This window comes from Neomonachus schauinslandi, chromosome 2 (assembly GCF_002201575.2).
Source record: "Neomonachus schauinslandi chromosome 2, ASM220157v2, whole genome shotgun sequence".
Taxonomy (NCBI): Eukaryota; Metazoa; Chordata; class Mammalia; order Carnivora; family Phocidae; genus Neomonachus; species Neomonachus schauinslandi.
Window position 1 is genome coordinate 126,433,716 of NC_058404.1, and position 14,096 is coordinate 126,447,811.

Sequence of the window (14,096 nt, forward strand, 5' to 3'; positions counted from 1 at the left end):
TCAGGCTCCCTGCTAGGCCGGGAGTCTGCTTGTCCCTCTCCTTCTGCCTGCCGCCCCCCTTGCTTGTGCTCTCCCTGTCAAATAAGTATACAAAATCTTAAAAAAAAAAGTTGGGGGGGTGGATATGCCATTGACAAAGTTCGGAAACACCTGTGTCTACTAAAATATCAAAGTATCACTCTGAGAATTGGATACCAATAACTAGAATCTTCCAGAATAGATAGAGGTACACATAAACAGAAATGCCTACTATAAAAAGATCAGAAGAACTATTTGTAGAATATTTAGAAGTTAGTAGCATAGAGATACTTCAAGAGAATGTCCAAAATCATGAAAACTACATGTGTAATAATACTTGTATATATGTATAAACTTCTTCCTCCAGAACATCTTTAAAGGTTCCTAGTTAAGGGACAAAGCATTTGTTTTCTATAGGACATCTGTCCTCCACTACCTTTTCTCAAGAAGAAAAATACTTTCAGAACATATCCACAACCTCCTCTGGGTAGCATTATACAACCCTACTAAATTTTTTAATTTTACCATCTATAAAAGTTAAAATCTCAGAAATCATTTGTGAAATACTAGGATAATTATCGGATCCTCAACAGAACCAAATCATAACACTTAAATCCTTGATAGAATGAATGGTAAATGGCATTCAATTGTTAATGTCATTAAAATAAAATTTTAGTAAATCAAAATTTACCCAAGACAACTATGAAGAACGACGGCCATTGTTAAATCAATTTTTGGATCCTGAAAAAAAAAAAACAGTTTAACAAATCATAGAATTCAAATAACAAATGGTGTAAATTCTTAGCGAGTTCCAAACTCTTCTCATCATATATTTTTTCAAGATTTTATTTTTAAGTGGGGCACCTGGGTGGCTCAGTCAGTTACTTGTCTGCCTTCAGCTCACGTCATGATCCCAGGGTCCTGAGATGGAGGCCCACATCTGGTTCTCTGCTTAGCAAGGAGTCTGCTTCTCCCTCTGCCCTCCCCCACGCTCATGCTCACTCTCTCTGACAAATAAATCTTAAAAAAAAAAAAAAAAGATTTTATTTTTAAGTAATCTCTGTACCCAACATGGGGCTCGAACCCACAACCCCCAGATCAAGAGTCTCATGCTCCACCAACTAAGCCAGCTAGGCGCCCCTCTTCTCATATTTAAAAATTTGAGGGGCGCCTGGGTGGCTCAGTCTGCTGGGTGCCTGCCTTCAGCTCAGGTCGTGATCCCAGAGTCCTGGGATCGAGCCCCGCATCGGGCTCCCTGCTCGCGGGGAGCCTGCTTCTCCCTCTACTCCCCACTAGTGCGCTCTCTTGCTCTCTAATAAATCTTTAAAAAAAAATTTTTACAGCAACACACTAAAGGGAAATTCCACGTTTCCCCTTTAACCACATAAAACACAAACATCCCTGGCATCCTTACTCTTTTTGTCACCAAGGTTATCAACACACACACTCTGCTGCTCAAACCTGGGTAAAATGAAGAAATACATTATGTCATACATTAGTGTGCCTTCACAATGCCTGATTCACTATGTTATGGAACACCAAACACTTCAGTTAAGCTCCACTGGCTAATAAAGGTTGATAATGAAAACACAATGAGTTTCCTAGGGGTGAATTTTACTATGTCCCAGGGCCATCCTGAACAGCTCATAATGGTCAGTCTCCCTGTCACATCATTTAAAGTGAGCTAGAGAAGATCTGAAATCCCACAATATATCAGGCTCCAGGAGAAACTCTGAAAGTTACAACCTTTGATTCTATTACATGTGATTTGCTTAAATTTTTCAGAAAGTCTATGACAGGACAATATGCCAAAAACTGTTCAACAAAAGACAAACAAAATCTTTCACATGTAATTGGAAGTAATATGTTAACATTGAGAGGAAATCTGCTTAAAAATAGGAAATAAACTTCTAAAAAAAGAATCAGGAAATAAAGTACAGAGGTAACTATTAATCAAAACTCTGAATGAAAAAATTCAAAGAACATCATCCCTAGAAATTAATGGTATCATTTATAGAAGAGCAGCACATTTTTATTTCATATGTTCTCATGCAAAATGGGAAACAATGAACCACTTAAAAACAGAAAATCCTCAGTGGACTACTTGTGATTAAGTCCTATAAAAAGGAGAAAAGTGGGGGTGCCTGGGTGGCTCAGTTGTTAAGCGTCTGCCTTCGGCTCAGGTCATGATCCCAGGGTCCTGGGCTCGAGCCCCGCATCGGCCTCCCTGCTCCGCGGGAAGCCTGCTTCTCCCTCTCCCGCTCCCCCTGCTTGTGTTCCCTCTCTCGCTGTGTCTCTCTCTGTCAAATAAATAAATAAAAATCTTAAAAAAAAAAAAGGAGAAAAGTGTAAATAGGCCCAACTGATTAGAAAACAACAAAGTCTGTTGAAATGTGTGCTACCACAGGTATGAGGAAACCAGCATTCTTATACTGTGGGTAGGAGTGTCTCAATAGAGATAGCTGGCAATATCAATCAAAATTATAAATGTATATAACCCTTTGACTTAGCAATTCCATTTCTAGGAATTTATCTGACAGATATGTTCACATATATGCCATATACATAAATCCAAAAATTACACTGCAGTGTCAGTAAAACCAGTTGAATAAATTATGATAAATCCAAACAATGCACCTATATAAAAAGAATGAAGATGTATTTACTGATTTGGCGTTAAGTGAAGAAAACAAAATGCCAAAAAAAGTATAGTTTTTAAGGATGCTGTTTGTTTTGAGAAGGGGATGATAAGAATATATATGTATATACATGTATTTGTATAGATCATCTCTGAAACTATGCACAAAAAACTGCTAACTGGTTGCTTCCAGGAAGAGGAAATGAACGGCAGGGCAACAGGAGACTCTCCTCTATATGCTATTATACCTTTGGAATTTCAAACCATATGAATGTAATACCTAAAAAGAAGCATAAATTAACCAAACTTTAAAAGCAGGAAAGGGTGAAAGGTTAAAAAGACTGAGTACCAAATGTGACCCAGTATATAAGTGCTCTCACTGAGGCCTTTTTAAAATTGCCTCCTTTCTCCTTCCAGCTAATGTGCTCTTTCCCATTCCCTCCTGTTAACTTTCCCAATCCATTTTACACTCCCCCCATGTAGGCCTATCAGGGTCATGTGTTATAACTACCTAGTCCTGCTAGGAGTACTAAATGCCAAAGAGGTTGATGGACTTTGTTCCAGTAATCATCACACAAAATGGGCAACAATATGAGCTGTAAAAGAAATTAGTTATTTACAGAAGGGTAGATAATTCCACTTTTGTAAAACAAGAAAAGAATTAAGGTGGGGAAAGATAGGGAAGTGAACATGATTTCACAATGTCATAAAAAATTCTTCCAAACCTAACTTTACTCATTCAATTCTGTCTCCTGTCTTTTCATAAATATTTTAGTACCAAAAAACAAAAAACAAAAAGCCTTAATAAAAACAGAGTACCTATGCTAGAAAAGTGATTTTCCCACTTCGTAATTTAAAAACCTGCATTCCCAACAGATCTATAGAGTGGCTCTGCACCTGGAATACCTAAGTTAATGGTCACCATGGTCACTACTCCTTAATTGCTTAAACTAATTTTTTTCTCTTTTCATTCCCTTATGTCATTTATTTGCAAATGCATACATATATTAGTATTGCACATGCTAGGGTCTTGTTCTGTCACATTTCATATTATATAGTCAATATTTCTGTATCTCAAAATTTAAATAAAGATCTAGAGTCTCACCTACTAAAACTGAAACATAATTATCCCTTACAAGACACCAAAGAAACAACACCTTTTTTGTCCAGAGCAATGTTTGCTTCTAGAATAACTAACTCCTATCAGATTCTTTCCCCCATGCAGTCGTAACTGGGGGAAAAGGCCATGACTGATCTCATGGTATATGGAAATCTGGGTAAGAACTGCTGCCAAGAGGATATTCTGGAAAAAGACAACTAGTTAACTGTATATTCACATTGCAACCTGACTAACTATCATAAATAAAAGTTCTTTGTCTTGAAAGTTCTCAAAAATAACTGAAGTCCACAGTCTTCAATATTCTCAGTTTAAGTAGATATTATACCTAATTTGTGAGTAGGTGAACAAGTTATGTAAAAATCTCCTTTACTTAGGTTTAAAGTGTTATTCTTGGATAACACTTTATCCAAGAATAAAGTGGCTCAGTTAGTTAAGCGTCCATCTCTTGATTTTGGCTAAGGTCATGATCTCAGGGTTGTGAGATCAAGCCTAGCATCTGGCTCCATAGTGGCCTGGGCATGGAGCCTGCTTAAGATTCTCTCTCTCCCTCTGCCCTTTCCATATCCCACCCCCCACACATGCACACTCTTTATATCTCTCTAAAAAAATAAAATATTTTTACTTCACCCAATCTCTACAATACTATTTCCTCCATCACATACAGAAGTTTTACAGACCAGTAAAATTCCTCTTATTTTAACAAATAACTTTGAAAAATGCCCAACATTCATTAAAATCTGAAAAATCAAGCCCCCCTTTTCTTTTCTTTTTTAAAGATTTTTTTTCTTAATTTATTTGACAGAGAGAGACATAGCGAGAGCAGGAACACAAGCAGGGGGAGTGGGAGAGGGAGAAGCAGGCTTCCCCGCAGAGCAAGGAGCCCGATACGGGGCTCGATCCCAGGACCCTGGGATCATGACCTGAGCCGAAGGCAGACGCTTAATGACTGAGCCACCCAGGCGCCCCAAGCCCCCCTTTTCTAAAACTACTAATTTACAACAAAACACACTGATAAGATTTTTCATTTCTTTACAAATAACAATCCAGAAAAACATCTTCAGAATTATCTTGAGATTCTTTATCCTTGTGACCACAATGATAGAAAATCACCACTTAGGAAAAAACAGGTCTCTATGCCCCACAAAAAAAGATAATTAATATTTTAAAAGCAGAAGATGAACATACATGTGAAATATACATTATGTAGTTATACAAACTATATCATTAACTTTCCAACTTGGCATAACGACAGAGTAATTGGAAGGGAATGTAAAAGAAAACACTCAACAGTTTAAAATTAACAATGGACCCATTTATTCAAGGTAGGATGGTTCTCCCATTTCAGCTTGAGAGGACTGAAAGTCTTTCTATCCTCCTCTAGGAGGGAAACTCTGCAGCTGGCTGACTGGAGAATCACTCAACTATATTCACAGCTTTGCTCAGAGTCAAGCAATGGCAAGAAAAGTCTTCATCTTCACTTTGCACTGAAAACCAACACAGAGAAATGTTGATTTTGAGGTGTTCAAATTTCATCCTTCCAGCATCATTTCAATTAATTTCTCCTGCAGGAAGCCAACCCCACGAATACAAAAGCCCACTGAAACTGAGAAACACTTATCTGTATCTTTGTAATTTCATCTAATATTGTCTTGTGTGATAGGTCTTATGACGATGTCTAGTACTATACTTATTTCTTTTCTCCCCAACCTCTGTACCCCCAATACTTTGTATCTTCTTAAATGGTTTCTAGGAAGTATTCCTATAACTGCTGAATGAATGAATTCTTGGCAAAATGTTTCACAGTTGTCTTCTCTCTGCTCTGTCTTATACTCCGAAGCCAAGCTCCATACGCCAGAAAATAGTAAATTTCCTTTGCTTTTCAAATCCAACTAAAATTTTGTCCTAGTTAGTAACAACTAATCCTCTCCTAACTCTTGAGAATCAGAATCATTATCTGTATTAATATTAATTTAATTTGTATTAAAATATCTGGCCTCATTCTTATCTGCTAAAGAAACAATGTAGATGTTTTATGGAGAACTGGGAGCTCATCTTCAGGAAATTCAAATACTGACATTTTAAGGAAAAAATTGTAACATCATAAATCAGAAAACAACACACAACAGATACTGCAACTTTAGGGTGCCATACTTAAAAGATGTTATTCACAAATATATCATCCTTCCTGTAATTCCATCATGAGGAACATCAACTTGCCAAAATATGGCCTTGAATTATGCAAGAAGTCTCCTATTTCTTCTTATAAAATATACTGGCAAAGACCAATAACCCACACTGCTACAATGAAACCCATCCCCACATTCCATGGCTTCAAGGCAATTCCATAAATACAGGGTCATAAAAAGGCAGCCTACAAACTCTGTTAGCCAGTACTCCATTTTAAGAATAGGAAACTGAAGACAATGACATGTGATTATATAGTTAGAGTAATCTGAGGATTTTTTTAAAAGTTTGCAGGAATTACCAATTTTGTCTTAGAAACCCATCTATTAAAAAAGAATGTAAAATTTGTACACTATAGATAATGGGTAAATCTGTGTGAAATGTTAAATACTGTACAGTCTGCAAAAAAAAAATCATATAGTTTGCATGCTTTAATACACAAAGTCATATCCAGCATATTCACATGCTAGTAACAACAAAATCTCAGGAAAACAGAATGTTCAAGTCCCAGCCAATGGCCTACTTATCACAAATACATTTGCTGTCACAGAGTTCCAATGTTATAAGGGAACATAAATAGCCCTATGGAGTTCAACATAGCAATACCTGACCAAAGGAAAAACTGGATGCTTTTGAACTCTAAACATAAAACATGCAGCTTCCCAGTTAAGCACAAACTTGGGATTTTTTTTTCTTTTTCAATTCCAGTAGACTCTTAAGTAAAAAACTGTAACTCCTACATTACCCACAATTATGGGGTATTTGATATTTCAAGTCTCAAAATATTTTTTCTTTTTAATATAATAATATTGTTGTAAAAAAATAAGAGCTAAGAGAATACAATGTGCCAGACCCTGCTAAGAATTTCATACATAACATTAATATAAAAGAATTACTAAATTATATGTTTTAAGGCATGCTGTTAAGTTTTAGTTACTCTTTGACACTATTAATTAAACAATTTAATGACCACAAAAATATATCCCAATAGTTTTACATAATTAAGGCAAAATAAATATAACTAGAGAAGTAAGATGAGGTATAACATTACTAATCTTACTACAACAATATGAATTAGTTATTAGGCACACATCTTTATTAGGCAATGTTACTAGGCATGTCTGAACTGAAACACACAAGGGGTTAAAAGTAACTTACAATGAAAGCCAACAGCCTAGCAGCACAGTTGAGCCAACATTCCCTCTCCTCCCCTCCCCTTCCCATCCTCTCCAGTCCAGAATGAATTGCATGCCCCACTGCACAAGGCCCAAAAAGGTCACAGGAGATGGCAGAGACTTTTGTAAGAGAACAGAAATAACTCAGCAGCTTTGTTACCATAGTCTCTTTTAATCAGTATGTTCAAAATCCTTTAATTAGCACTCTGTCTACACAAGGAAAGCATTTCTTCTGTGCCAGGGGAGGGCACATATGTATGTACACAGTGTTCTGTTCTATCAGCATCACAACATGGAGCTAGGCCTCAAATTGTCTGCCAGGGAACTAAGGCACAGAAAACTCTTTTAAAGGCATGATACCACAAAATTTACACATTACATTTGCATTTTTATTATCAAACAACAAAGTGATGATTCAGTTTGTTTCATTAAGTGTCAATTTGTTTCTGGACTTTTTTCCCAGCAAAAATGGATGCATTTTAAACTAAACAATAACTTCTGTAACCCATTATTTATAAAGTAAGATATTCAAACTTAATATAATGTTAAAAGAACATAAAAACAAAACAATATTAAAATATCATTCCTTTCTTCAAAAAAGATCTTCAGTACGAGAAAAAAATTGCCCTGTTCAAACAGGAATAAATCACAAGACACATTTTCACATGGATGCTTTCCATTTAAAATTTCACCCAACCATGAAGTCTTAAAACTTAGAGGCTGGATTACATATATGTATTTCCTTATAAAATCTGATTAACTGGAATCAAGACAGAAATTGGTGGTAAATTAAAGTTAACTGTTTAAAAATAAAATAAAATAAAATAGAGGCGCCTGGGTGGCTCAGTCATTAAGTGTCTGCCTGCGGCTCAGGTCATGATCCCAGGGTCCTGGGATCGAGCCCCACATGGGGCTCCCTGCTCAGCGTGAAGTCTGCTTCTCTCTCTCCCACTCCCCCTGCTTGTGTTCCCTCTCTTACTGTGTCTCTCTCTGTCAAATAAATAAATAAAATCTTTAAAAAAAATAAAATAAACAAAAATAAAAATAAACTGTTTAAAAAATCCACAGCCAAGAAACAAGGAAAACTCCATTAGTAAACAGGGATTAGCTGTATTTTAGCAGAGATTTTCATGTGTTACAAACTTAATCTTTCAAAATCAAGTTATGTGTATATATAGTAAGAAGCAGTGTGTGTGTGTGTGTGTATAATTAAACAAAACAACAGCCTCTGAAATACCTGATTAGAGGAAAAAAAACCTAATTAAAGAAACAATCTATAGATAAAATTTATCATTAGGGAAGTAGCATAACATAAATGCTTGAAAGCCCGTTCTTCCACACCAGCCATTTGAGCTCATGACACAGTTTTGTACAATGGGCACAGTACCACTATTTCACAGGTTGACATGAGAATTAAATGAGATCATGCACCTAAAGCAACTGGCAAAAATCCAAAAGTTTGCTGGCAAGGCTGTTGCAGGGGGCAATTGGAGGTATTTCTGTGCATTGCACAGAAGTGTAAATTGGCACAATCTATCGAAATTGTATATGTATGTGTCCATATACATGTGTATATATATATGTATATATATATACACACACACATATATAGTTGACTCTTGAATAGCATGAGGGTTGGGGCACTGACTTCCCCATACAGTCAAAAATCCATGTATTTCTTTTGACTCCCCCCAAAATTTAACTATACTAATAGCCAACTGTTCACTGAAAACCTTACCAATAACATAAACAGTCTATTAACACATATTTTGTATGTTATATATACTGTATTTTTACAATACAGTAAACTAGAAAAAAGGAAATGTTAAGAAAATCATAAGGGGGCATCTGGGTGGCTCAGTTAAGCATCTGACCCCTGACTTTGGCTCAATTCATGATGTCAGGGTCTTGAGATCAAACCCTGCATGAGGCTCCACATGCAGCGGGGATTCTGCCTGAGATTTTCTCCTTTCCCTCTGCCCCTCCCCACACCTGCCTGTGCTCTCTCTCGCATGCTCTTTAAAATAAATAAATAAATCTAAAAACAAAAAAGAAAGAAAATCTTAAGGAAGAGAAAATACATTTACAGAATTGTATATATATTTATTGAAAAAAAATCCCTGTGTAAGTGGACCTGCACAGTTCAAATCTGTGTCGTTCAAGTCAACTGTATGTGTTTATACATATACATAAAAAATTACGTATATATGGTATCCACTACAGCACTGTTTGTAATAGTGATACTGGAAACAATATAAATGCCTTTCCATAGGAGACTGGTTAAATAAATGCTACTTCCCTACAAGACAATTCTATATAGTTGTTAAAAACAAAAACAAAAAACCTCTAGGGAAAGTTTTCCATGATAAATTATTGAGAAAAAAAGCCACAGAGCAGCGTGTATAACATGCTATCATATAAGTAAAAGGGGAGTGGATATTCATATTTATTTGACTATGAAAAAAAAGCCCTCTGGAACATTATACAAGCAATTAATAGCAAGAAGAAAGTGAAATGGTGCTTGACACATAGTCAAGCCTCAAAAAACATAATCATCATCATGAAAATATATCCTTAAATTGTATACACAGAATACATTCAAACTAAATCCATAATGAGGTAAACAACCAAATCTCAATTATTTATAAACTGACTATCTAGGAGATCCAAGCCCTCAATCCCTCTTCAAAGATAAGTAGCCTTTGGCAATTTTACTGTTGACTATCACCTTCACCAGAAAGTGAGCTGAGGAAATAACACCAAAAACAGTAATTTTATTTGATATTGATCAACAGTTTTTAATTAACAGCTTCTGGAGCTGAAAGGAACAATGAAAATCCCATTGTGCAACTTTCTAATATTACATATGAAGAAACTAAGGTCCAGATTCCCCAAATGAGTGACAGTTCAAAGATGTGAAGTCTGTCCCTTAGTTAAATGCTTTCCATTTCTTTATTAATAAGATGGGGGAAACTGAAAATAAGCTTAATTGAAATCAATTAACCTTGTTAAATTCCCTCCCCTCCACATCCTTTATTATACATAACTAAGTTTGCTGAGATTAAATCCCATAAGCAATCGTAGTAAGTACAGGTTATCCAGAGAATTCAACAACTCAGCCCTGAGGTTTCCAAGACTAAGCATTGAATGAACACCTGTAATAAAATCTGTGAAGTTTGCTTACACTAGAGATTGTCAGAGGCATGTTGAAATCCTTGCCACCTTGCAGCCGGAAACCCCAAGGAGCTGGGCCAACCAAGGACACAGTGTAGTTGCTCATGGCTCTAATAGCTCAAAGCCCAATCCCAGAAAATGAAAGAACCTGTGAAAGAAAATTAGATGGTTAACAAATTGTTTATTTGAAGCCCTATTACATATTTAAATGTATTTAATATAAACTCAACTAAATTATGTTCAATATTTTGTTTGGGGGGATGAGAAGATACAGAGGGTAAGTCTACATTAAGTTCTCATTTCAGTCTTTTCAGGAAAAGGAATCTATGAGCTAATATACAATTTCTAAGCTGATGCCAATTTCCATAATCTAAAAATTCCATATCAGAATCTATTTCTGGACACTTGATCAGTTTTATAACTTGCTACAGTACAATTTGTGGCTTCTTGCATACAAACTTTAACTCAGTACTTTACAACACTTCACTATACAGAGAAGAAACAAGATTTTATTTCAGGTTTAATTCAAAATGATTTTCCCCTTCCCTCTACCTCATGCATTCTTTTTTTTTTTTTTGTTAAGATTTTATTTATTTGACAGAGAGAGACACAGCGAGAGAGGGGAACACAAGCAGGGGGAGTGGGAAAGGGAGAAGCAGGCTCCCGGCCGAGCAGGGAGCCCGATGCCGGGCTCGATGCGGGGCTCGATCCCAGGACCCTGGAATCATGACCTGAGCCGAAGGCAGACGCTTAACGACTGAGCCACCCAGGCGCCCCTACCTCATGCATTCTTTAGCCTGCAGTTGGTAACAGTCCTTAAATTCTAAGCTACTTTCCGATATGAAAGGACTGCATATCCATAGACTCTCATTCCACATACATAATTTTTTTTAAGTAAGTTGTTTTTTAATACACAAAACTATTCTCTCCAATAATAAACTACAACTTGTATTTCCTCTTATAGGGACATGGTATTTTCAACACAGAGCAATATTTACTTTTCCTTTAGACAGGCAATGATAGGCAATAGTCTAGCACAGTGATATTTCAGTGAGAACCTGCTTGTTTTATACACACACCACATCAGGCAAAGTAAAGAATGAGCATTAACCACACAGTGAATGAGATGACTAAATGGGGTAGGAATATAAGGTTAATCTTAATGCATGAAAGGGAACTGGAGCCTTAGAAAAGCAGCAGCACTTCAGTGTTGTCTTTGTTTTGCTGTAAGTGCACTCATGACTCTCATGGTTTTACTTTGAGTTTTGTATTGGTTGGTATGATTGGTTATGTGTGGTGGGAGAAATTGGGAGAAATGGATATTTTCTAAAATGTAATGCTAAGAAACATATTATTTCCCCCTTTAAAAATATTAAAAATATAGTGAATGTATAATTTAATAATTTTAAAACCACATTTTAAAAGAAAACTGTTGAAGACACATTTCCTTGGAAAATCTGTGCTGTTGGACTAAATCACCACCTTATATTATTACCTGTCTTAAAATATTTTTCCATTTTTTTAACCCACTCAAAACTTTGATCCCATTACACCAAATTAATATTGGCACATGTAGGTATGTGAATCATTGGGCATATTAAAAACAAACAGAAGATGTCACTTCTTATAAGGGGAAAATGAGGCAAAACTTTCAAGTCTGGTCCTTAAAGAAAAATTAAACCAGTGAAAATCTGTACTGCACCTACCCAGAAATGAGATGAGCTTTTCCAATGGCATGGTAATACACATTCAGTACTGATGTAATACACACAGGGCACTAAAAAGACTTAATGGCCATGCCAGAAGTCAAACTGTTAGATACACATGAACAACAAATAACAGAAAGATAATTAAGAGCCACACATAATTTAATTGTTTTCCCGCTGTAATAAAAGATTTTCATAGAACTACTAAAGAAAGATTGTTCTTACGCCGGTATTATATGATATAAATCAGAAGCGTGTAAAGCCAACATATTTCTGAGGCAGCCTGCCCCCTCCTTTTTTAATCTTTAACTTGTATCAAGAGAACAATGTGAGAGTTAGGCTCAACTTCCTCTGGACCCACTGTTCCCTACTAGAAAATGTATGTAATTTATATATCAAGCCATGTACATACAACTTCCCTTTACTTGGGAGTTTCCTTCCCGATTTATCTCATTTATTAAAATTTCTAGCACTGGCAAGGTCACAGCCACATTACAGAACCAGTGTCATTTCATTTCTAGTATTCTCCCTCTGCTAGCTTCATTTGCCTTAAAACATTCTGATCCCTAAGTAATGGTAATATTACTATTGGCTTTTTCCAGGTCTCCCCATCTGGTTATTAGTGCCCAAACTCCTAAGGAGGCAGGAAATAGTGAGGAGCCTATTCTGCTTTCAAACACCAAGAAAACGTTGGACCTTCCGTACAGTTTGGGATTTTCTTTTAGGGAAAGTCTAAACAATGTCTTCGATTTAATATTTGGGAAGGAAGCTTGGTATTTCCCACACTTCCATCCCGGCTTCTTCGGTGAGTGGGAAGAGGGAAAGGAGAACTCAGTGGCAAGAAGGGTCTGAAATTAACGAGCAGTATCTTGAGATTCTCTTTTTCCCCAAATTGGGAGATAATGGAGCACAGCTGAAGAACTAAAGCCACGGGCACATGATGAAAGCAGTCAACAAGACATTTTTCCAGCAGAGGTTCACGCCTAGCCCTGTTTGCCAAATAAGGTTTCGGAGCGGGCTATTTCCGTGGCTGGCAGGTCCGACGTCCTCACCGTCAGGAAGGCGGACTTGGGATAGGATCTGGCGATCACACCCTAGACCTGCCCTGCCCGACGCAGCCACGAATTTTCTTTCCTAGCTCTGCCCTGTCCAGACGCCCTTCCTTTTTCCACTTATTGTCAAATGCACTGAAGGCAGTCTTACAAAAGTCCCAACAAGTACTCAAGTATTAATAAATCTGGCGATTATGACAGATTTTTTTTAAACAAGCTTTATTTCTGGTCGCACGGCTGTTTCCCCAAACAGGTACACAATTTTAAATATCTGGGGGGAAATAAACACTTCTCAGTAAGGCGAAAGCCAACAAAAAAATAACACGCCTTTCCCGTTTAGTCCCGCTCCCTACACCCCAAAGAGGTTCCTGCAGGACGTGGGTGTACCCAGACGGCAAAGTAGGTGCCCGGCGACGCCCGGCAACTCCCGGCAACTCCCGGCAGCTGGTGGGCCGGCGGGTTGCCCGGGAGCTCCACGTCCCTGCCTCCGCCGCGCTCGTCCCGGCCGACTCGAGCTCCGGGAACTTCCAGTGCTCGTCCTCTGGCCTTGCGCCCACTCCCGCGCCGCCCTTTCCCAGGAGCTCCTCTTCCCACGCGGCTCTTTCACCTCCGCCGCTCCAGAAAGCACCTGAGGAGCCGTCCCCGCGCGAAGCGCGCCCCCTCCCGCTCCCCAGCTGGGCTTCCCTCCGCGCACTGGGCGCAGGGAGACCGCTTCTCCCCCTCCTCCCTTCGGGATGGAGGAGCCGCGCATCCCCGCCCGGCGGTCACTCACCTCGAGTCCGGCGCGGCGCTGCCTCCGCCTCAGACGACCGCTGACAAGTGATTCCGAGTGCGTGCGCCGGCCCCACAACCCGGGGAACTTCCGCCTCCTTGCACTCCCCGACCCCGCCCCCAGGCGGAGACACGCCCCCGGCCGAGCCGGGCAGCCCCAGGCGGGCGGAGTAGGGTACGCAGGAGTCAGGCGCGCGGGCTTGCTGAGGCGAGCTGAAGCCAGCGCAGGAAAACAATTGAGCTACCGAGTTTCGGTGG

The 14,096-nt window shown here is 38.4% G+C and overlaps 1 protein-coding gene across 2 annotated transcripts in view; it reads right to left on the bottom strand.

Annotated features, from left to right (window-relative positions):
• PDLIM5 (PDZ and LIM domain 5) overlaps positions 1–13,880 on the bottom strand; it is a 204,191-nt gene extending 190,311 nt beyond the window's left edge. Inside the window, exons 1-2 of one of the 2 annotated variants that reach the window (XM_021680426.1) lie at positions 13,840–13,880; positions 10,320–10,457 (exon numbers count right to left, since the gene is read on the bottom strand). In XM_021680426.1, coding sequence (XP_021536101.1) covers positions 10,320–10,415 — 96 coding nt within the window. In that variant the 5' untranslated portion in view covers positions 10,416–10,457; positions 13,840–13,880. The remainder of the gene's footprint in view (positions 1–10,319; positions 10,458–13,839) is intronic. The other variant, XM_044912907.1, reaches the window with a different exon arrangement.
• Between the last annotated feature and the right edge of the window lie 216 nt (positions 13,881–14,096).